Source organism: Spermophilus citellus (assembly GCF_964194105.1).
Source record: "Spermophilus citellus genome assembly, chromosome: 10".
Lineage (NCBI taxonomy): Eukaryota > Metazoa > Chordata > Mammalia > Rodentia > Sciuridae > Spermophilus > Spermophilus citellus.
The window spans coordinates 64,007,539-64,033,909 of NC_138197.1; the positions used below are offsets into that span (position 1 = coordinate 64,007,539).

General features: G+C 33.3%; 1 protein-coding gene across 5 annotated transcripts in view; it reads right to left on the bottom strand.

Annotated features, from left to right (window-relative positions):
* The window catches only part of PUS7L (pseudouridine synthase 7 like), a 55,119-nt gene that overhangs the window by 9,780 nt on the left and 18,968 nt on the right, over positions 1-26,371 (bottom strand). The window contains exons 6-10 of one of the 5 annotated variants that reach the window (XM_081311549.1): positions 24,447-24,528; positions 21,348-21,625; positions 16,764-16,817; positions 15,836-15,932; positions 15,400-15,454 (exon numbers count right to left, since the gene is read on the bottom strand). In XM_081311549.1, the coding sequence (XP_081167675.1) occupies positions 15,447-15,454; positions 15,836-15,932; positions 16,764-16,817; positions 21,348-21,625; positions 24,447-24,528 (519 nt within the window). In that variant the 3' untranslated portion in view covers positions 15,400-15,446. Of the gene's footprint in view, positions 1-14,925; positions 15,933-16,763; positions 16,818-21,347; positions 21,626-24,446; positions 24,529-26,371 lie in introns of those variants that run through there. The other 4 variants (XM_081311550.1, XM_081311551.1, XM_081311552.1 and 1 more) reach the window with 4 other exon arrangements.

The window sequence follows — 26,371 nt, forward strand, 5'->3', positions numbered from 1 at the left end:
CCATTGAGGGATACCAGCAGGGTCTGGAAGCCCAACATCAAGGTGAGGTACAGACAATCTGTACAAGTATTACAAGAATATAGGGAAGAAACTGTAATATCTCAGAGCCACACTTCAAGAAAGGAAGACACATAGACAACATGAAAAAACAAGAGAAGAAAATGCCCCAAACAAACCAAGACACTATAATAACAGAACCTATAGACAGTGGTTGGAGAAGGATTTCAGAAGGTTCATAATTAAAATGATCTGTGAATGACCTAAATGAGCAAATACAAGCAAAAATTGATCACTCCAACAATGAAATAAGAGAGCAAATATAGGTAGCAAAAGATTACTTCAAGAGAGAAATAGAGATGCTGAAAAAAAAAAAGTTGGAAATCCTTGAAATGAAGGATACAATAAATCAAATAAAAAATTATAGAAAGCATAACCAACAGACTAGATCACTTGGAAGAAAGAATGTCAGAAAATGAAGACAAAGTTTACAATCTGGAAAATAAAGTTGATTACACAGTGAAGAAAGTTAGAAACCATGAACAGAACATCCAAGAATTATGGGACAGAATCAAAAGACCAAATATAAGAGTTATTGGGATAGAGGAAGGCACAGAGTTTCATACCAAAGGAATGAATAATTTCTTCAATGAAATAATATCAGAAAATTTCCCAAGCATGAAGAACGAGTTGGAAAACCAAATAAAAGAGGCTTATAGTACACCAAATGTACAAAATTACAACAGATCTACACCAATACACATTATACTGAAAATGCCTAGCATACAGAATAAGGATAGAATCTTAAAAGCCGCAAAAAAGAGGAATCAGATCACATATAGGGGGAGACCAATTCGTATCTCAGCAGATTTTTCAACCCAGACCCTCAAAGCCAGGAGATTTCTTATGAAAGAAAATGGATGCCAACTAAGAATCTCATATCCAGCAAAACTAAGTTTTAGATCTGATGATGAAATAAAAACCTTCCATGATAAACAAAAGTTTAAAAGAATTTATAACTAGAAAGCCTGCACTACAGAATATCCTCAGCAAAATATTCCAAGATTCAGAAATGAAAAACAATGATGAAAATCAGCAGAGGGAGGGATTACACTAAAGGAAAATCTAACCAGAAGAGAAACCAAGTCACGTTAAATACCAAAAATAAACAAAAATGGCTGGGAATACAAATCATGTCTCAATAATAACCCTGAATGTTAATGGCCTAAACTCACAAATCAAAAGACACAGCCTGGCAGATTGGATGAAAAAAAAAAAAAGACCCAACAATATGCTGCCTCCAAAACAACGGAGCAGCAATGTTCATTAAATAAACCCTTCTCAAGTTCAAGAATCAAATAGACCACAACACAATAATTTTGGGTGACTTTAACACACCTCTTTCATCACTAGATAGATCTTCCAAACAAAAGCTGAACAAACTATAGAACTTAATAATACAATCAATAACTTAGATTTAACTGACTAGAATATTTCATCCTTCAATGAAAGAATATACTTTCTTCTCAGCAGCACATGGATCCTTCTCTAAAATAGACCATACAATATGCCACAAAGCAACTTAGTAAATAAAAAAGTAGAGATACTACCCTGCATTCTTTCAGACCATAATGGAATGAAATTAGAAATCAATAATAAAAGAAGAAATAAAATCCATTCCAATACCTGGAGACTAAATAATATGCTACTGAATGAATAATGGGTTACAGAAGACATCAAGAGGAGATTAAAAAGTTTTTAGAGGAGAATGAGAACACAGATACAACATACTGAAATCTCAGGGACACTATGAAAGTAGTTTTAAGAGGAAAGTTCATTGCATGTAGTTCATTCCTTAAAAGAAGAAAAAGTAAACAAATAAATGACTTAACACTACATCTCAAAGTCCTAGAAAAAGAAGAACAAATCAACACAAAAGCAGCAGAAGACAGGAAATAATTAAAATCAAAGCTAAAATCAATGAAATTGAAACAAAAGAAACAATTGAAAAAACTGACAGAACAAAAAGTTGGTTCTTTGAAAAAATAAATAAAATCGACAGAACTTTAGCCATGCTGATGAAGAGAAGAATAGAGAAAACTCAAATCACTAACATACGTGATGAAAAAGGAAATATCACAACAGACACTACAGAATTACAGAAGATAATTAGAAACTATTTTGAAAACCTGTAGTCCAATAAAATAGAAAATATTGAAGGCATAGACAAATTTCTAGTCATATAATTTGCCTAAATTAAATCAGGATGATATATACAATTTAAACAGATCAATTTCAAGTGATACAAAATAGCAGATGCCATCAAAAGTCTACCAAGAAAAGCCCAGGACTGGACGGATACACAGCCAGAAAAGTTCTGCAAGACCTTTAAAGAAAACTAAGATCAATACTCTCCAATTTATTTCAGGAAATACAAAAAGAGGCAGCACTTCCAAATTCATTCTATGAGGCAAATATCATTCTGATTCCAAAACCAGGCAAAGACACATCAAAAAAAGAAAACTTCAGACAAATATCTCTAATAAACATAGATGCAAAAATCTTAATAAAATTCTGGCAAATCGAATACAAAAACATATCAAAAAGATTGTGCACCATGATCAAGTGGGTTTCATCACAGGGATGCAAGGTTCGTTCAACATATGAAAATCAATAAATGTAATTCATCACATCAATAAACTTAAAGATAAGAATCATATGATCATCTCAATAGATGCAGAAAAAGCATTTGACAAAATACAGCACCCCTTTATGTTCAAAACACTAGAAAAACTAGAGATAACAGGAACATATCTCAACATCATAAAGGCTATCTATGCTAAGCCCCAGGCCAACATCATTCTAAATGGAGAAAAATTGAAAGCATTCCCTCTAAAAACTGGATCAAGACAGGGATGCCCTCTTTCACCACTTCTATTTAACATAGTTCTTGAAACACTGGCCAGAGCAATTAGATAGACGAAAGAAATTAAAGGGATACAGATAGAAAAAGAAGAACTCAAATTGGCACTATTTGCTGATGATATGATTCTATACCTAGAAGTCCCTAAAAGTTCTACCAGAAAACTTCTAGAACTAGTAAATGAATTCAGCAAAGTAGCAGGATATAAAATCAACACCCAAAAATCAAAGGCATTTCTGTATATGAGTGACAAATCCTCAGAAAGGGAAATGAGGAAAAGTACCCCATTTATAATAGCCTCAAAACAAATAAAATACTTGTGAATCAACTTAGGTGAAAGATCTATATAATGAAAATTACAGAACCCTAAAGAAAGAAATCAAAGAAGACCTTAGAAGATGGAAAAAATCTACCTTGCTCTTGGATAGGCAGAATTAATATTATCAAAATGACCAAACTACCAAAAGCACTATACAGATTTAATGCAATTCCGATCAAAATCCCAATGACATTCCTCATAGAAATAGAAAAAGTGGTCATGAAATTCATCTGGAAAAGTAAGAGACCCAGAATAGATAAAGCAATCCTTAGCAGGAAGAGTGAAGCAGGTGGCACCCTATACCAGACCTTAAACTATACTACAGAGCAATAGTAACAAAAACAACATGGTATTGGCACCAAAACAGACTGGTAGACCAATGGTACAGAACAGAGGACACAGAGACTAACCCACAAAACTACAATTATCTTATATTAGACAAAGGTGCCAAGAACATGCATTGGAGAAAAAATAGCCTCTTCAACAATTGGTGCTGGGAAAACTGGAAATCCATATGCAACAAAATGAAATTAAACCCCTAGCTCTCACCATGCACAAAACTCAACTCAAAATGGATCAAGGACTTAGGAATACAACCAGAGACCCTGAGTCTAATAGAAGAAAAAGTAGGCCCTAATCTCCATCATGTGTGATTAGGCCCCAACTCCCTTAATAAGACTCCTATAGCACAAGAATTAAAACTAAGAATCAATAAATGGGATGGACTCAAATTGAAAGTTTCTTCTCAACAAGAGAAACAATCTGTGAGGTGAAAAGAGAGCCTACATCTTGGGAGCAAATCTTTACCCCTCACACATCAGATACAGCACTAATCACTAGGTCATATAAAGAATTCAAAAAACTAAACACCAAAAAAACAAAAACCCAATCAATAAATGGACCAAGGACCTGAAGAGACACTTCTCAGAAGATGATATACAATCAGTCAACAAACACATGAAAAAATGTTCATCATCATTATCAATTAGAGAAATGCAAATCAAAACCACTCTAAGATTTCATCTCATTCCAGTCAGAATGGCAGCTATTATGCATACAAACAACAATAACTGTTGGCGAGGATGTGGGGGAAAAGGTACACTCATACACTGCCGGTAGGACTGCAAACTGATGCAGCTAATATGGAAAGAAGTATGGAGATTTCTTCGAAAATTGGGAATGGAACCACCATTTGACCCAGCTATCCCTCTTCTCCATCTATACCCAAAGGATTTAAAAACAGCATACTACAGGGACACAGCCACATCAATGTTTATAGCAGCACAATTCACAATAGATAAATTGTGGAACCAACCTAGATGCCCTTCAATAGATGAATGGATAAAAAAAATGTGGCATATATACACAATGGAATATTACTCAGCAATAAAAGAGAATAAAATCATGGCATTTGCAGGTAAATGGATGGAGTTTGAGATCATAATGCTAAGTGAAGTTAGCCAATCCCCAAAAAACAAATGCCGAATGTTTTCTTTGATATAAGGAGGCTGATTCATAGTGAGATAGGGAGAGGCACTATAAGACGAATAGACAAACTCTAGAGAGGGCAGAAGGTGGGAGGGGAAGGAAGGGGGCATAGGGTATTTAATGATGGTTGAATGTGATGATCATTATTATCCAAAGTACATGTATAAAGACACGAATTGTTGTGAATATACTATGTATACAACCAGAGATATGGAAAATTGTGCTCTATATATGTAACAAGTATTGTAATGCATTCTGCTGTTATATATAAATAAAAAAATTCTGCCTATCAAAGAACATGAGAAGTCTTTCTCTTATCTAATGTCTTCTTTAACTTTTCTTTAGTGTTCTATCATTTTCATTGTAGAGGTCCTTCACCAGCTTTGTTAATTTCCCAGTTTCCAGGTTTTTTGTTTTGTTGTTTTTTTAGGTTATTGTGAATGAGATAGCTTTCCTCATTTCTTTTTCAGCAGACTCATTATAGGAGAATAGGAAAGCAATTGATTGATGTATGCTGATCTTATATCCTGAAACTTTATTGAATTCGTTTGTCAACTCTACAAGCCTTCTGGTGAAGTTTTCTCCATCTTCTAAATACAGGATCATGTCATTAGCAGAGATAAGATGACCTCTTCTTCTCCTATTTGTGAATCCTTTTCATTTCCCTTTCTTGCCTGATTGCTCTGGCTAAAGTTTCAAGGACTATGTTGAATAGGAGTGGTGAGCATGGGTATCCTTGTCGAGATCCCTTTACACATTCAAAGAGCATTTTCTGACAGTTATGTGTACAATGTTTACTGTATTAGAAATTGAAACTGAGAGATGTTTTAGATATTAATTCATTTAAAATGATAATAATAAACCAACCACCCACTAGATTACAGTCAGTAAAAATAAAAACTTCTAATTAAATTTAGTGAGAAGCATAGATTTGTTTTACATTTTTTAAAAAAATCACTTTAATACCAGGGCCAATAAAAGACAATTGGATTTCCCCATATACTTCTGCACTGAATCTACTGTGGTATCACATAACTTTCAGCTTTTGGGAAAATGAGAGAAAATTAAAAAGACAAATATCAACTTAGTGGGAAATTAGTTTTGATCTCAGACTTAATGAAAAGATCCTGGGGAGGATCAGAGATCCTGTAAGCACAAATTAAGAATATGGGTGCCATTTATCATATGGGTGTTGAAGGAAGAATAATGACAAAGTTCCTAAACACCACTGATTTGTATTTGAAAAGTGAGATATTCAAGATGCTTTCTGAAGGAGTCCCTGTGGTGCTTTTTTGAATGGGACAGCATTTAGGCTAAAGCTGTTTCTCTCTGGTATATGCTTTTGGTTTTAAGAATTTCTTGACTTTTCAAACCTCTAAACAAAATTAATCACTCCCCAGAGGCACTGATTACTGAATTAAATGGGTTAAAGTTAACAGCATAACTTTATTCAGGAAAATCAGATAAAAATTATTCCCAGTGTAATGTCTCTCTTAAGATAACACAGTAAACAAAATAACAAGTTACAAAAGTTGCAGTTAAAAAAAATACCAATTCATTTACAAAATATTTTTAATGATGGTTATATTATGTATACAACCAGAGATATGAAAAATTGTGCTCTATATATGTAATAAGTATTGTAATGCATTCTGGTTTCTCTTTTATTTTTTAATTGGCAAATGCATTGAATATATTTAATGTGTACAATACGATGCTTTGAAATATATATACAATGTGGAATGGCTAAATTAGCATATGCATTACCTCATTTTAGTGTGTGTGGTGAGAACAATTAAAATCTAGTCTCAGCAATTTTCAAGTGTACAATACATAGTTACTAACTATAGTCACCATGTTGTACAATAGGTTTTTGAACTTGTTTCTCATGTCCAACTGAAATTTTGTATTCCTTGACAAACATCCCCTGAACCCTCCATCCTTTTTCAGTTTCTAATAACCACTATCCTACTCTCAACTTGTATGAGATCAACTTATTTGGATTCCACATTTGAGTGAGATCATGGCAGTACTTGTCTTTCTATGTTTAGCTTATTTCACTTAACATAATGTCCTCTAGAACCATCCATGTCTTCACAAATAACAAAACATTCTTCTTTTTAAAGGCACAATTGTATTCTACTGTATATACATACCATATTTTCTTATCTGTTCATCTGCTGATGGACACTTACATCTTAGCTATTATAAATCCCTTAGCTATTATAAATATTTAGCTATTATAAATAGTGCTGCAATGAATGAGGGAATTCAGTTATCATTCTGACATGCTGACTTCATTTTCTTTGCAAATGCACCCAGTAGTGGGATTGCTGAATATATGGTAGTATTTGTGTGTGTGTGTGTGTGTGTGTGTGTACTACCATGTGTGTGTGTGTGTGTGTGTGTGTGTGTGTGTGTGTAAACTCCATGCTATTTTTCATAATGGTTAAACTAATTTACATTCCCATCAACAGTGTATAAGGGTTCTCTTTCTCCAGGTCTTCTCAAACACTTGTTATCTTTCATTTTTTATGATAGCCATCCTAAAAGGTGTGAAGTCATATTTCATTGTAATATTAATTTATGTTTCCCTGATGATCAGGATGTTAAATGTTTTCTGATAAGCTCATTGACCATATGTTTTCTTTTAAGAAATGTTAATTAGAGCCCTTTGTCCACTTTGGAGAGGTGCTGGGGATTGAAGAGAAGCTATATCACCAGTCCTTTTTAAAATTATATTATTATTTTATTTTGAGACAGGATCTTGCTAAATTTCTGAGGCAGGTCTTGAATCTGCAATCTTCCTGCCTTAGCCACTTGAGTCACTGGGATTATAGGAGTGCATCACTGTACCTGGCCTTTGCCTATTTTAAAATTTAATTATTTGCTTTCTTGATATGGGGTTGAGCTTTTATATATTTTAAATATTAATCCCCTATTAGATGCATAGTTTGAAAATACTTTTTTCTATTCCATAAGCAAAAATTTCTTTATGTTTTCTTCCTTTGCTGTGTTTAGAAGTTATATCAAAGACTATTATGCCCTAAAATGCTTAAAATGCAAGCCCAATATGTGTTTGTGAACTTTAAAGAATATTTTAAAAGTATGTATTTATATAACCACATCCAGGTTGCATGACAGTCTGAAAATAAAAATTTACACTCCAAGCTCATACTAAAATAGAGATGCCAAAATCTTAAACAATATATTAACAAATAATATTATAACAAGACACAAATAAAGATATGTATGATTCCATTCACACAAAGTTTAAAAATGGGCTAACCTATACAATTTTATATGTAAATGAATATAGACATAGTGAAGCTATAAAGAAAAGGAAGAAAGTTATGATTAAAGTTGGAATAAAGATAATTTCAGTGGGTGGGGATGTTAGTAGGGAGGATTTATGAAGAATTTCTTGAATGCCAACAATGTTATATTAGACCTGTGGCCTCATAAAATAAGTTGGGGACTGTTCCACATTTTTCTAATCTATAGAAGAGTTTGTATAGATTTGAATTCATCACTTTTGAATATTTAGTAGAACCAGTCATTAAAGTCATCCAGGCTTAAATTTTTCTATACAGAAAAATGTTAGGAAACTGGTTCATTTAATGGTTGTTAAGATTATTCAATTGTAGTATATTTAGGTGACATAATATCATTAAATTACATTTTTAATGAGTTTTCCATTTTATCTAAATTTTGGCATAAAATTTCTTATCACATCCTATCTACATGTGCTACTTTGAGGGGTTTTGACTTTTATTCCATTAATACTGAAACATTATGTAGCCTAAAAATAATGACAAGATCAGACTTTCTACTTTTAGAAAAATTACTGACATTGGGGTAGAAGATAGACTGGCTAGAATAAAGAATAAAGACCATCCAGTTAGATAATTAGCACAATAATCTAAAGGAAAGAAGATATGAACATAGAAAATAGAGTCATCAAAAGCTTCATTATGAAATTCAAAGAAAATGCTCTTTGAACTCAGAATAAGTGTTCCCCTATGTGAAAACTGCATTATTGTTTACATAGCATAAAAAATGTAATTAAAATTAGTTTCCTCTTGAAAATCATGTGCAAAAAAATCCATTTTATTATATACTAAGGGGAATTATAACGGTTTTAATAGAATCTTCGCCTTCCCATTTTAGAAAAGAACACTAGTCTTTTATGACCAGGGGTTGGGGTGGAAACAATCAGTTAAGGTTAAACCCTATTGTAGTAAAAAATTCAGAATCCTGACCTAACCAGTCTAAGAAAATGTCACTAAGGCTTACTGCAAAAAGGGTGGCTTAGTATAAAAGCATAAAGAATTGAGTTCCTATCCCCTTCCATTCTCAACCGGATCCTGATGCCCAAACACCTTCAGCTAAGAATTGACCAGCTCATTGATCTTTTCCCTTTTAAAACAACCAAATAGCTCTAATTTTGTCTTCATTGTTTAATTTTCCTCCTTATAACAGGGTTTTATTTCTACATTTGTGGCTGAGTTGGGTATTTATTAAGAACACTTAAGATTAAGAAGACTTAAAATTTAAGAAGATTGTTTAATATATCTTATAATTTTAATGTTTTCCAATGTCTACATTTAAATGATTTCATGGATATCCTGACTTCTTCCCATAATCAAAATATTTCTTTAGTAATAGAGGGTCCTGCCTCAAAGTCTCTGAGAAAATAAATTGCTTAAGAAGATTAGACTCATTTTCTTTACTTAGAGGCATTTCTGAAAATCCACACTGAAATTACACAAGATTAACTCCATTAACATTATTTCCCATTCTTGAAACCAGTAGATATTTAGAAAGCAGCATTTGGACAGAATAGTTCAAAATATATTTTAAGAACATCTCAAACTTCTTAGTAATGCTAATACAAGTATCATTTAAGGATTAGAATAGGGTGCTGAGAGGACAAGCAACATATAGTGAGCCATAAAATATAAAGATGTTGCTTCTTTTTCTCTTTGTCATTTAGTCTGCATATTATATTTGAAAGTGTATTTCAAATCAAATGAAAAGCTATAGAATATAACACTATTATCCCCTCAAAAATAGGGTTATTATCTTGTATTTGTCTTTCTCACTGCAGATCATAGAGTGCCTTTAATTTAGGGTCATTCAAGTATTTGTAGACTGTTATATTTGGTGCTGCTTAGTGGCCAAAAAAAAAAAAAAAAAAAAAAAACCGTGTAAAGCAGAAGGATTAAAAAACCAGATTAAAATAGTTCCATAGACATCAGCTCTCCCTAAGATGGATGCTACCGGAAATGTGAAAGCAAAAAATTCCTAATATAGGCACTAAATTTTAAACTAGAGTACTAAGCTGTCATTGGCACGATTAAAAGGTATAATGCATAGATTCTCTCCCTGGCATTATTTGTTGGCATGGACTACCAGAACCACTCTGAATAAACACAATCATAGTCCATCAATTCTTTTACCTTCTACTTTCTGAAACTCAAGTCCACTTCAAGGTTTTTATTTGCAGAATTAATACCCAACCATATTCTTGTTTTAAAATTAGCCAGGCACAGTGGCACACACCTGTAATCCCAGCTACTCAAGAGGCTACGGCAGGAAGATTGCAAGTTCAAAGATTGCAAAGCCAGCCTCAGCAACTTATAAAGACCCTGTCTCAAAATTTAAAAATTTAAAGGCCTGAGGATATGGCTTAGTGATTAAGTGTCTCTGGTACCAAAAAATTAAAATAGAATAAAATGCAAACATTTCAGAAGTTGAGAAAAAAAATGTCCCATTTTGCTGCCTTCTGAGCATTCCTCCAATCTCTTTTCCAACCTTTCATTAATACAAAAAAACTTTGCATTTAGTTATGCAGGGTTTCATGCTCTTTTTGGTCTCTTACTGGTTGTTTCCAGATGGAAAATGTTGGGAAACACTGGCCTAGATAGTTTGAATGAACTTCTGAATCTCCAGATTTAGAGATAGTCATTTCCACTTATTTAAAAAAAAAAAACCTTCTGTGAAAGCTAATTTTAATGACTTTAAGACAAAACACATTGATCTCAATGGAAAGTCATTAAATAAGAATTTTATAAGAGAGCACAGAGAAGTAATAATAACTCTAAGAACACTTGATGAAATTTACTGAGTTTTACTTGGTGCCAGACACTATTCTTAGTGCTTCACAGGATTTTCTAAAATGAATTCCTTATCAGTAAAAAAAAAAAAAAAATCCCGCCCCCGGGGATTGAACTCAGGGGCACTCAAACCCACTGAGCCACATCCCCAGCCCTATTTTCGTTTTTATTTAGAGACGGGGTCTCAGTGAGTTGCTTAGTGCCTCACCTTTGCTGAGGCTAGCTTTGAATTTGCGATCCACCTGTCTCAGCCTCCCAAGCTGCCATTGGTGGTTTTTATCAGTAAAATTTTAAGATATGGTACATGTGATCATTAGTACCTCTATTCATAATTTTATTTTATTTTAATTTTTTGGTACTAGAGGTACTTAATCACTAAGCCATATCCTCAGGCCTTTTAATTTTTAAAATTTTGATCAGAGGTACCTCTATTCATAGTATTGGAGCCCATGTCTGAATTAAAAGATTCTCAACTACACCAGTATTTCTTAAACTTTAATCATTCACATATTATCATCATAATTACTGCTATATTTTCACTGTTATTTACTGATTACCTTTCAATTGATTCTCCCTCTTTAAAATTAAATTTAGTTTTAAAGGAAATACAGTATTATCACATAGACTAGACACCAAAATTGTTTGCCATAAATACACATTAAGTGGAAAAATACATTCAATAAAACAAAGCAATCTTATTAAATTCTAGTTAGATATTGCTGGCTGCTGATATTCCTGAGCATAAAATCCTAGATGTTTCTGCTAAAAAAATTAAATCAGCAAGCATTACTAATATATGTAAATTAGTATCAATCAGGTTTAAGCAGAAAAATTGATGAGAGGACTAAAAGAGAATTCCTACTTCCTTGCTATGCTTTTTCAACGATATTTAACTTGGACTAGGTACTATCTAAAATAACTTCCTAGGACCTATATGGTTTTGCATTTCACTACAAAACAAATCCCAAAATATTCTGCAAAATATTCCAAAATGATTTGGAAATTTCCTGAAGGATCTCTTTTATTTCTATTTTAGTTATGAATCTTAAAAGAAATCTTGTTTCAAGACACACTCCAATATGCCTATTAACTAATGGTAGGCAATATCAAGCTAGCAGAAATGAACTTATCTAAAAACTCTGTCTTCAGAAGGCAAATATTGGGTAGATGAAATAGTATTGATCTATGAAGCATAATCAAATTCAACTATATACTACCTTCTTTGACCTTAAATAGGTCAATAACACTCAGATATGTTTCTAATCCACAAAAAAGAGGGAAGGGGGATGCTACCTCCCCATAGGGTGGGTATATGTACAAAATGAGACAAACTTGTATAACAGATACTCAATACATGACAATTGGATCAAAAGTTACATGTAATCTTTAGTTTTTTCCAACTGACAAAACATCCAGGTGTTTTTATCTTAATAAAAAGAACTCAAAATTGTTTCCCTGTAATAATCTATAGAAACTATTATTCAGTTTCAAATACAATCTTGAAAACTGAAACTAAACCAAAGGTCATGCTTATGAAGATCTGAAATATCCCATAAAAAGTATAAAAACCAGGGTGACTGGTCATCAGTTAGTCCAAAGTACAATAATACAATTCCTAAACTGAAAAAATTATCAAGGCAAATATTATTGGTACATAAAAAATGATTTCCCACATGAATAATATCTAAATATATTTTATAGAGGCTTAAAATAAACTAAGTCATTCTTTCTTCCTTCATGTATGGCTGAAATATTTACTAAATAAATAAATAAATAAGATAGCTAAAATTATAGTGCCATCTAGAGGCAAAGTAAATAAGATGGCAAATTTTATTCCTTTCATACGCAACATTTACAAGAAAATTTTTTAAAATATTTTCTCCTTGTTGATAGAACTTTACTTTTATTTATTTAGATGTGGTGCTGAGAATCAAACCCAGTGCTTCACATATACTAGGCAGTGCTCTACCACTAAGCTACAACCCCAACCCCAGATTTTTGTAATTTATACACTCATTTTCTAATTCCATTTACAGAATATAACTTATGAAATAAAGTTAAAACATTTTTTCCTAATAAAAAAATTTTACTACCTGAAGAACATCACTTCAGTCTCAATAAACAAACTCTGAAGGCAATTTAAAAACAAATAGTGCTATAATATCCAATTATTTTGTTTTGAGATTTATTTATTGGCAAGTTATAAAATTCCAAAAACAGTAACTTTTCAGTATTTAAAAAAAAACACACACACTTCATCATCTTAAACGAACATTTTCTTTTATTTTTTTCTCTTTCAAGCTTGCACCTTAAGACATTTATTTATAATAACTTAAATGTTTGTTAGGCACTTCTTATATTAGTTAGTACTCATGAAATCCTCACACAAATCCTATGCACTGAGTAAAGTCTATATTAACATACCTATTACTAATGTTGAAACTGAAGCTCAGAAACTTAAGTATCTTACCCAACGCTATAACTAGCAGAGCCAGGGTTCAAACTGGGGGAGTTTCTCTCCAAAATTTGTGCTTTTAATCACCATGCCAACATGCCTCTCATTTGTAAGTTAAATTCAGTGCCTTACTGCATTTGTAGTATCTTTTAGGGGAGCAATAGTTTCTAATGTTACTAAATCCTGCATCATGATTTTTAATAACTACATGTTTGCCATCAATTTGGTATATCTCATTTTATTTATATTGGTTATTTAATGCAGTCACTGAAATCATTTCTGATTTCTTTTACCATATAGAACAATACTGCAACAAGCAAATTTTGTACTGCAAAGAGTTTTTTCCCTTCTTTTGAATTTTCTTATGCTGACTTTCCCTAAATGGTTAGACTGACTTTAAGTAGATAAAAGTGACTTGTTATTAATATATAATGATCCATACTGTTTTCCAGACTTCATCATGATATAATGCAATGAAAGGATGCTCAGATCTTCTCTGTTCAATTAAAACATATCTGTCCTTCTCCCCCAAACACAGTTAACTGACAAAAAGTCATTAGGATTGATACTATATTTATAGCAGCACAATTTACAATAGCGAAACTGTAGAACCAACCTAGATATCCTGCGGTAGATGAATGGATTAAAAAATGTGGCATGGGGCTGGGGATGTGGCTCAAGCGGTAGCGCGCTCGCCTGGCATGCGTGCGGCCCGAGTTCGATCCTCAGCACCACATACCAACAAAGATGTTGTGTCCGCCGAGAACTAAAAATAAATATTAAAAATTCTCTCTCTCTCTCTCTCTCTCTCACTCTCTCTCCTCTCTCACTCTCTCTTTAAAAAAAAAATGTGGCATATATACACAATGGAATATTACTCAGCAATAAAAGAGAATAAAATCATGGCATTTGAAGGTAAATGGATGGAGTTAGAGAAGATAATGCTAAGTGAAGTTAGCCAATCCAAGAAAAAAAAACAAATGTCGAATGTTTTCTCTGATATAAGGAGGTTGATTCATAGTGGGGGAGGGAGAGGGAACATGGGAAGAATAGACCAAATCTAGATAGGGCAGAGGGGTGGGAGGGAAGGGAAGGTGCATGGGGCTAGAAATGATGGTGGAATGTGATGAACATTATTATCCAAAGTATATGTATGAAGACACTAATTGGTGTGAATATACTTTGTAAACAACCAGAGATATGAAAAATTGTGCTCTATATGTGTAATAAGAATTATAATGTATTACACTGTCATATATAAATAAAATAATTTAAAAAAGAGACAGTGAAATCAACAAACATTAAGTTTTTGAAATGGGCAAAATGCTTTCTTCTTTTAGCAACAGAAAAAGTAAAAATAATCCTCTTACTTATCACTTATGAAGATGACATTGTCTTGATTCTCAAAAAAGAATCAAATTCATTGGTAATTTATCAGAGCTGGATCTAAGTAGAGATCTGACTCTAAAGTCTGTATTTTAGATAATAACCCCAAAAGCTAGGGGTCAATATATGTGGGGATATTAACATTATATGAAAATATTTATTTCAAGTTTTATCAATTATTTGTTTCATAAAGGGGTAATAAATAACCTGGGATAGCTATTATAAAGAAGGATAACAATATTTTCCTCATATGTAGTTATAAACAATAATTTAAAAAACAGAAAAGGATGATATTTTTTTAAAAAAATATTTTTAGTTGTAGACGGATACAATACTTTTTATTTTATTTATTTATATGCGGTGCTGAAGATTGAACCCAGGGCCTCATACGTGCTAGGCAAGTGCTCTACCACTGAGCTACAACCCCAGCCCATGATGACATTATTAATTAGCAAAATGCTTCATCTGTTTCTCTCCAAACATAAATGATTTCAATGCAATCTAGTTTCACCTGTGTTCTAAGCAAGGAGCTAGAGGATATGAATACTATTTCACAATTTTTATCTTAAGTGTTAGCTTACAGCAATATATGGTATTAACAGTTTAAAACAATTGGCACCTTTATGACATAGAATAAAGTTCACTGAAGCATGATAAAATAGAAACAACATAGGCTTTCACACAGACCTTAAATTCAGACCCTGACACTTACTTGCTATATGTCCCCTGGAACTTTAAAGCATCAAATTCCCCAACTTCTCAGGATGCTGTGAAAAATCAAAGGAGACAACAATTACGAAGCTCCTAGCATATGGTAGACAACCACGAAATTTTAGCTACCTTTCCTTCAACGACTGGCACACACACAATTATATCAAGGGTATCAGTTTTGTTTTGTTTTGTTTTAATTTAAGGGTATCAGTTTTAAATGTCATACTTCATTACTTCCCTCAGACAAACTGTGGCATAACATGAAGCATCAAGATTAAAAGAGATCAAAAGAGATAAAGTTGATTCATCGATGTGGGAACTGTCCATTTTGACGTCATGATCTCCCATTAGTTGGTATGAGAGATTATGGGCATGTTTCAAAATCTGTCTATAGCATCCTGGTACGTTCAGTTTCAGAGTAGGTACTTTAAACCTACATGTCTGTAGTCCATCTCTGCTAAGTGTTTCTTGGTACCATTGCCCTACTTGATTCTTTGGGTACTGAATATTGTATCCAAGTACGGGAAGAACCACCTGTGAATGGGAAAAAAAAAATACATGAAACAGCCTTCAGAAAAATGTATGTATGATCATATTTTACTTGCATGACTGGGACCTACATCTGTAAAAACAGTTCAAGATGTGTGGTGTATGTGTGTGTGTATGTATGTATGTATATAAATACGCACACTATAGTCAGCCAACAACATACTTTGGACACTAAACTACAATATTTTTAATGCACCAAGTAAAGAAAAAAACAAACTCTTTTGTGAGTCCCAAATAAAGGACTCACAATAACTAAGGTGATTCCATTTACCAAGATGTGATTCTATTTATATGACATTCTTTCAAAAACAATACCATATGACAGAAAATAAATAAGTGGTTGCCAGGGGTTGTAGATGGGAGTGAAGGTTAACTATAAAAGTACATGAGGGCTGGATGCAGTAGCATATGCCTGTAAACCCAGTGGCTCCGGAGGCTGAGGCAGGAGGATCTTGAGTTCAAAGCCGGCACAGCAACTCAGAGAGACTCAATCTCTAAATAAAATACAAATAAGGGCTGGAGATGTGTCAGTGGGTAAGCACCCCTGGGTTCAATCCCCAATGCCAAAAATAAAGTACATGGGGAAATTTGGGTAAGAGATGAAACTATTCTTTATATTGATTTTTATGACAGTCACATGACTTTATATGCTTATAAAACATGTAGAACTGTAAAGTGAACTTATACATAAATTATAACCTAATTTAAAAGTTTTTAAAAATTTCTCTAAAGCAGGGGGAACTGGTCAACATTCTGTCTTTAGGGAACAAGGTTTACAGTTAGATTTTAGTGAACGTGTTTTTTAAGCAAGTTTACCTGGTGTATTGTATATGTGTTAGCTGATTCCTCTTCTTCCGTCACCAGATGAACCTATTTAAAATATTTATATATATGAATAACTCCCAAATGTTAAAATTACCTCAAATTTCTCTAACTATTGCATATAATTTGATTCCTATACTGAATATGCAAACAAACAAGATCTTTTCATAATTTGTCTCTGGAGACATAGACTACATAAAAACTAGAATATTTCTTCCTGCTTTAACTATTAATAACTAAAGTTGGAAAACAAGGAGAATGGTGGGTTAATCTGAACCAACAATCTTTTCCTGATTTATAAGTTGTTCTTTATTATGGTGAATCAAAACTCTGTTTCTGTAAAACCCCTCTAATGCCACCAACCTCTGTCCCCAACAAATATCATAATACTCTATGCTGGTGTGGTGTTTGTCAACATTTGTTTCATAGAATAGTAATAAGTGTCACAGAGAGGAGGAAAAAAAAAAGATGTACATGATGAATTCAGTTTGAAAATTATTGCTCTCAACATTTAATATATAATATATATCATATAATATAGTGTCTACATCCCAAGTCTACTTACCCACTGAGCCACATTCCAAGCCCTTTTTTGCATTTTATTTAGATACAGAGTCTCACTGAATTGCTTAGTGCCTTGCTAAGTTGCTAAGGCTGGCTTTGAACTTGTGATCCTTCTATACAATTCTGATTTCTCTTCTATATAAAAGCTCAAGTATAAAGGCAGCTATCATCTTGGATTTAAAGGATTCTGATATTTCCAAAATATCAGATTAAAAGGATTAAAAGCATTCTGATATTTCTAGAGCAGACATCATATAATATGCTATCTACAACCCAAGTCTACTTGTTTTCCCCTCAATTTTTCCTACTCGTCAGAAATTCCCCTCCTCTTTTCTCATTTTAGGTTTTTTTGTTCAATTATTGGTAAACAGCCCCTTTTAACAACACTCAGAAATGATATAAAGTTCTAATGCTGAGATGTGATCTGACCAAAATACAAGGGGTAGACAAATGACATAGGACTATGATCTTTCTTGAATCAAAACTTCTAGCTTTTTGTCTTCCATAGATTCATACACATAAGTATAATCTGTCTTCCATAGATCCATAGACATATTAAATAACAAAACAGATACAGTTGTTAATCTAGTAACCCATCAAAAGAGGAAATAAGATTAGTCCCCTATAGTTTTTAATTACAGATGTATAATATTGCATGCCCAATTATGCCATTTTTAGCAATCTTGTTCCTTTTCATCTTCATATTTTATAGTTTACCTTCTGTCATGCCTTTTCTTTTTTTTTTTAAAGAGAGAGAGAGAGAGAGAGAGAGAGAATTTTTTTTTGACATTTATTTTTTATTTTTTGGCGGACACAACATCTTTGTTTGTATGCGGTGCTGAGGATCAAACCCAGGCCGCACGCATGCCAGGTGAGCGCACTACCACTTGAGCAACATCCCCAGCCCCCTGTCATGCCTTTTCTTTTGTCAGTGCTAATAAAATATAATCAATAAGATTTAAAATATATAGTCTCTTTTTTCTGTTAGCAAAAGGAAATTCTGCAATTTTTCCAGCTCCAAAAAGAAGAATAGATACAATTCTGATCATAAAACTATCCTTGCAAATGTTATTTTGAATTAAAAAAGAATGACTTAAGTAGATCAGCTTTCTCAAGTTTTTTTTTATTTCTGATTTTTAATTATTTATCAGAAGATCACTCACATATCTTTGCCCACATGATGTAACTACAAAACCTATAAAACTGCTAAATTTCTTTTTCCACAGTTTGAGAGTCTGTTTCAGTCAAATAGCCATTCTTAGTAATAAGTGCTGTCCCCTGGTGATCACTTTCTTACCTAAATATTTATAAACCATCCATTTAATGAAACAATGAAGCACACATCTGTTGTCTGGCTTGTACAACCTTTACTTCCACTTTTCTGTACTAGCACCCTCATTTTCCAGGGGATCTTCTCCCAATTCTCAGATACACATTAGGTGGCATGGTCCCAGGAACACAGACTTAGTCAGATATTCCAGTCTACATTAATTTGTTTGGTATGGACACATGACCCAGGCCAGGCCATTCCTAGCCACTAAGATTCAATTCCATGGCTCCTGTACACATTGTTGGAAAAGAAAAGCCTCTTTCCTGCAGGAAAATGAATAGAGTTACGAGAAGTAAGCCTAGAGTTTCTAATAACTATCTTGCCATCAAAAACATATGCCAGGAAGAAAAGACATATTATTTAGAACACTGCTTAAGTCCCTGGTTATAGCTGCATCTGAATCAATCATAACTTTCAGTCATAAGGATGAATAAGTTCCTGGTGATGTTTCCTTAAATTACTTGAAACTAAAACACACATCTAGAATTTGTCATTAATTTAAATAATGCTTCCTTTATACAGAGTTCAGATCTATCTTTCCTTAATTTTTGAAAAATCAGGCCCCACAATCTAGTTCTTGATGCTGACCCCTTTTTTATCTTCATGTAGTAGAGACCAATCTGGGTTAGGAGTCAAGAAGCAGGGTCTTTCTAGTTCTGTTACTTGTGTGACTCTGGATCTTAATTCTTATCTATAAAAAACAGTCTCGCAGGTAATCCCAGTGGCTCAGAAGGCTGAGGCAGGAGGATGGTGAGTTCAAAGCCAGCCTCAGCAACTTAGCAAGGTCCTAAGTAACTCAGTGAGTTAATGTCTCTAAATTAAAAAAAAAAAAGAGAGAGAGAGAGAGAGATGGGAATGTGGCTCAGTGGTTAAGCACTCCTGGGTTCAATCCCTAGTACCCTCCCCACAAAAAAAAATAGTCTCTAAAGTCTTTTTCTTCTTTAAAATTCAATTGCTCATATGATGTAATATATAAGCACTGCTCAAATCCTTTAAAACTTATTTGGGAGACTGACTTAAGATAATGCTGGAAAACAATCATTTATTCCTTTTTTATTACAATATTATAAAATAAATTTTCACACATAATTTATGGAATCTAGTTTCATAATTCAGTTAAAACCCACAGAGATAACATACTACTTGAATAGAGAAAAAAATGAAAGGATCAACTTTTATGATATAAATAGTTATAATTTCATTAATGTAAATGTCATTAAAACATTGTTAATCTAACCACTATGGAAAACAGTATGGAGATTCCTCAGAAAACTTGAAATGGAACCATTTGACCCAGTTATCCCACTCCTCAGTTTATACCCAAAGGACTTAAACTTAGCATACTACAGTGACACAGCCACATAAATGTTTATAGCAGCTCAATTCACAATAGCTAAGTTATGAAACCAAGTTAGATGCTCTCCAACAGATGAATGGATAAAGAAAATGTGGTACATATACACAATGGAATATTACTCAGCCTTAAAGAAGAATGAAATATGGCATTTGCAAGTAAATGGATGGAGCTGGAGAAAAATCATGCTAAGTGAAATAAGCCAATCCCCCAAAACCAAAGGCTTATAAAATGTTCTCTCTGATAAGTGCATGCTTATCCATAATTGGGATGGGGGTAGAAGAGAATGAAGGAACTTTAGATTGTGTAGAAGGGAGTGAGGTGTGGGGAGGGGATGTAGGAATGGGAAGGATGGTGGAATGAGATGGACATTATTACCCTATATACATGTATGATTACACTACTGGTGTGACTCTGCACCATATACAGCCAGAGGAATGAGAAGTTGTGCTCCATTTGTATACAATGTGTCAAAAATGCATTCTACTGTCATGTATAACTAATTAGAACAAATTAAAAAAAAATTTTAAATGTTGCTCTGAAATAAAAAACATTGTTAAGAGGAAAAAAGGCAGTTATGAAATCATATTTACATAAAATCACATTTATAGAAAAGAAACCTAATATTACATATTCTGTGTATCATGATTATAAAACTTACTTTTCTTTTGACATTTTAAGTTTTGTGCTTCTAAGCCTTGCCTTTTATTTTCTCAATGTTAACTAATGGAATAAAACCCCACTTTCTGTGGATATTTATGTAAAAAGCATGGAGAAAAATCTAGAAAGTCAAATGCCGATCAACAGAGGTTGATTTTGCAGAGACAAAGAGGGAATCAAATTAGTGTAGCTAAAGGAATGAAGCCCCAACTGCTATGTTTTGACTTTAATTTTTCTTGTTTTGTGCATTGCCCATGTGATTTTTTTTAAAGTCAATTCTTTAAAGGAAGTTTTAAATGGCACCATGCACCATTCTCACTCCATACCACTTACTATTTTTATTTTTCCATTTTCTTTTTTTTTTAATATTTATTTAGTTGTAGATGAACACACAGTACCTTTATTCATTTTTATGTGGTGCTGGGGATTGAACCCAGTCCCTCACACATGCGAGGCAATCACTTTACCACTGAGCCACATCCTCAACCCCAATATTTTTCCATTTTCTAACTTGTTAATCCTCAATTGACAGAGAATAGAAGCAGATGATCAATACTAAGTAAAAATAAATAAAAAGTATGCTTAGTTTGAAAGTGTTTCCAAAATCAGAGGTTCTGAAAATTAATGTCTCTGATATGATAATTAAATCTCCTTGATGAATGATACTTACTTTAGTACTTGGAAAATGCTCATCAACATCTTCATCCAAACAGACCAAATCACCCTCCACTACTTTTGATCCATAGGTTTCAAGTCGGTAAGACGCTGCCTCATTCCAAATTTTGCTGCTATATGCATGAATATAGAATAAGCGCATGGAATGGGGAAAAGAGAACCACGCCTGGATACAACCCTCCTCTGCCATGCCAAAGCGATGTAATGCCTCCAACAACGCTCTCTCTCGAACTTTGAATTCAGGCATCAATGAAAGTGTGCCTTTAGCATCCTCTGAAATGAAAAGCAAATCAGATAGCCACTTTTATTTAAAAGCCACTATGGAGATTTTTCTTATGCTGTCTAAATGAGAAGCAATCAACATATATATGAAGATGACTTTTTTATTTGTTCGTTTTAGTTATATATGACATTACAATGTATTTTAATATATCATCCATACATGAAGTATAACTTCCCATTCTTGTGGTTGTACATGATGTGGAGTTACACTAGATGTGTGTTCATATATGAACAAAGGAAAGTTATGTCCAATTCATTCAACTGTTTTTCCCATTCCCATACCGACTCCCTTTCCCTCCAATCCACCCTGTTCCAATCCGGTGAACCTCCACTCCTTCCTCCTGGCGCCCTGCCTATTGTGAGTCAGCATCCACATATCAGAGAGAACATTTGGCCTTTCATTTTTGGAAATTGGCTTATTTCACTTAGATGATAGTCTACCATTCCATCAATTTACCAGCAAATGCCATAATTTCATTCTTCTTTAAGGATGAGTAATATTCCATTGTGTATATGTAACACATTTTCTTTATCCATTCATCTACTGAAGGACACTTAGGTTGGTTCCATACCTTAGTTATTGAGAACTGAGCTGCTATGAACACTAACGTGGCCTCATCACTACAATATGTTGAGTTTAATTCCTTTGGAAATATACCCAGGAGTGGGATAACTGGGTCAAATGGTGGTTCCATTCAAAGTGTTCTCAGGACTCTCCATACTGCTTTCCAGAGTGGTTGCACCAAATTGCAGTCCCACCAGCAATGTATGAGTACCTTTCTCCTCACATCCTCACCAACATTTACTATTACTTGTATTCTTGATAATTGCCATTCTGACTGGAGTGAGATGAAATCTCAGTGTTGTTTTAATTTGCATTTTTCTAATTGCTAGTGATATTAAACTTTTTTTTTCATATATTTATTGACTGTTCATATTTCTTCTTCTCTGAAGTGTCTGTTCAATTCCTTTGCCCATTTATTGATTGGGTTATTTGAATTTTTTTGGTGTTAAGTTTTTTGAGTTTTTATGTATCTTGGAGATTAATGCTGTATCTGAGGTACAAGTGGCAAAGATTTTCTCCCACTCTATAGACTGTTTCTGTTCTTGATTGTTTCCTTTGGAGTGAAGAAGTTTTTTAGTTTGATACTATCCCATTTATTGATTCTTGATTTTATTTCTTGCACTTTAGGTGTCTTATTGAGGAATTCAATTCCTAAGGTGACATGATGGAGATTGGGGCCCACTTTTTTTTTTTTTTTGTACTGGGAGTTGAACTCAGAGGCACTCAACCACTGAGTCACATCCTCAGCCCAATTTTGTATTTTATTTAGAGACAGGTTCTCATTGAGTTGCTCAGCACCTCGCTTTTGCTGAGGCTGGCTTTTGAACTCAAAATCCTCCTGCCTCGGCCTCCAGAGCTGCTGGAATTAAAGGTGTATGCCATCGCGCCTGGCTGGGCTGACTTTTGTTAAGACGATTTTTAACACTATCAGTTAAACCTAGCTATCCTTAAGACATTCATTGTATTGGCCTTCCTTTTACTTTCCTTGCTTTAAAAAAAAAAAATGAAAAAATTCCAACATCAATATCAGTAACAGCTTGCCAGAATTCCTTCCTTTAGAATAGAGCTAAACTAACTTGCAGGTTATTCAGAAGACTGCCAAACAAACAGCAACAACAACAAATATTCCCAAGAATTAAATAAGCTGCGGAGTCAGTAGGAACTAGAGATTTTAAAGAGTTATTTTGGACATATACACAGAATTTTTAGAGTAAGAAAGGATTGAGACCTGGATCCTTTCAGTATACTATTAGGCCTCATTAATGAGACACTTTTTTAAAGCATAGATTACTAAGCACTACTGCAAAGATGCTCATTCAGGTAGGGCCTTATAATTGACATTTTAATAAATATACAAAGTGTTTCTCATGCACATTAAAGTTTAAGAATTACTGATATGAGAAAATTATCTTCACAGTCTCTATATCTATAGTAAGGTATAAACAAATAAGTCACCTTGAAATATCTTTTATTATTACTTAGATTATTCATAAAGTCAAAATGTTCATACTATTTATATATCATGGTGTGACACAAAAATATTTCTCTTCTGTGAATAATTATCTATATTAATATGTATATGATTAAAAATAATGACTAGAGATTTGAAAACTGATGTCTTTTATTTCAATGTAAGTAAAATTTAGTACAAACAGGTATGTTGACTGGGTATTTGAATGAACCTGAAATGGTATGGTTGCTTTGGTTATTTTTTAAGTACAAGTACTATTTGTTCAGTACGGAGTATATGCCAGCCACTATTTTAAGGGTATCATTGAAATCTCTTAACATCTTTTAGGTAACATTATTAGGTAAAATTTACAGACAAGGAAACAAAAACAATGGAGTTAAATGGCCTGCACAAGATCACACAGGTGGAAAGTACTTAAGTGAAGAGTGAAGTCCATGCCTTTTGACTGCAGCCTCACTCATTGCCACTTTTCTTCACTGCAGCCCATTAAGGGTTTTATGTATACACCATAACATTAATCTAAAATTATGAAGGCTGAGAGTCAGGAATATTTTACAACTAGATCAAAAACAATGCATAAAGTATTGAATATCAAAAATGAACTTTTAATTAGATTATGTTTCAATTCTTCACTGATTCTAATGAATTACATTGCCATCAGTATCATTTAAAATTTGGACCTCCTCTCTGCAGAGGGTTTCAGCTTAGAAAAACAAAAATACCATCTTATATTATATATCAGTATGGCTATGTATGGGATAAAGAAACTAACATACCAGTTTGAAGAAAATATTTCTTTGCTCTATTTACAGGATCATCCAAGTCTTCTGGTGTAAGAAATAATTTTATGGCCTTCACCTTGAAAAAATGAAGCAAACAAATATATATTAAATGAAAATCTCAACTTACTTTTTTAAAAACAGATTTAAATTCTTGGACACCCTAGTAGGATAGGCATTTAATGAATGATATTTGATGCTATAATTTTCTCTGGAGGCTTTCAAAAGTTAATAGTCAATGTTAAATAAACCCCCAAAATGAACTAATTTTATGTGTAGGTTTAAAACACTATAGACTGGGAAAAGTGCCCCCTCCCACAATCACTTCCATAATTCTTCTTTTGTCATTCTTTTCCTAAATTGAGATGTGAACACAAGTATAAAGTAATGGCATAAATATTCAATACACACAACAAAATAGGGAAGGAAGCAAGTACAGGGAAATGGCATGCCATTGATTTCATTTCATTTGTGTTCTCAATTCCCTGAATTTCTTGGTCTTAAAAATAACTGCCAAAATCTTAATGAAAAGATTCTCAGTTTTAATATTTTATTTTAAATTTAAAAATGACATCTACTCAGTTCCTATATTTTATCACTGTCTCCAGTACTGAGATTTATTTGTAGTGTATACCTTAGAGTAAAAAGGGATCTTAAAAGAGGTCATTCAACCCAATCTCCCACTCAAGCTTCTTTTATAGTATTCAATCATTAAAAAAAAAAAAAATTAAAGCTCAAATTTTCTTCTAAAGAGAGAGAGAGAGAGAGAGAGAGAGAGAGAGAGAGAGAGAGAATTTTTTAATATTTATCTTTTAGTTTTTTCGGCGGACACAACATCTTTGTTTGTATGTGGTACTGAGGATCGAACCCGGGCCGCACGCATGCCAGGCAAGCACGCTACCGCTTGAGCCACATCCCCAGCCCCAAAAGCTCAAATTTTTTTGACATATGGAATCTAAACCACAATAAGGGGGTGGGGGAAGAAAGAAGTTCAGTACCTTAGATAAAGGGGAATGAAGAGAAGGACGGGGAAATGGGAATAGGAAAGATAGTGAAATGAATCTGACATAATTTTCCTGTGTACATATATGAAAAAAACATAAGTGACACCCACCATTGTGTACATCCACAGAATGGGGTCCTAATTAGAATAAGACATAAATGTGCATGTATAATTTTACCAACAGAGTCTACTATCATGTAAAGCTAAAAAGAATAGATTAAGACAATTTTAAAGAATAAAGTGGTAAATAGGAAAATAAATATTTAAAAAAAATGGAAAAGGAAAAGAGAACCAGAGCATTAAAAGTTCAATTGAACTTTTTAATATATATATATATATATATTTAGTTTTTAGTTTGTAGGTGGACACAATATCTTTATTTTATTTTTATATGATGTTGAGGATCGAACCCAGCGCCCCACACATGCCAGGCAAGTGCACTACCGCTTGAGCCACATCCCCAGCCCCTAAATATATTTTTGATAACTTTATTTACTTTTTTTTTTTTTAATGTGGTGCTGAGGATCGAACCTAGTGCCTCACTCATGCTAGGCAAAAGCTCTACCACTGAGCTACAGCCTCAGCCCCTCAACTGAACTTTTCAACAATCATCTGCTATGGGTCTGGCTTTCACAAAAGCTATATCCTTACTTCACACAAAAATCTTGTGCTATACATGTTATCTCTATTTTACAGATAAGGAAACCTAGGCTCAGGAAAGTTAAATAGTCTCCCTATAGCAACACACTTGACAAATGGTGGAACTTAAGTAGAATGTATGCTGTATCTTTTAAATCCCAAACATCTCTTCTTTCATACAACAAAATTTCAAATATTTTGTGTTAATTTTCTCTTCAGAGTTTTCCAGACTGAAGCAATACCATTTGTTAAACATTTTTCATGAATATGGCTTCTGGAC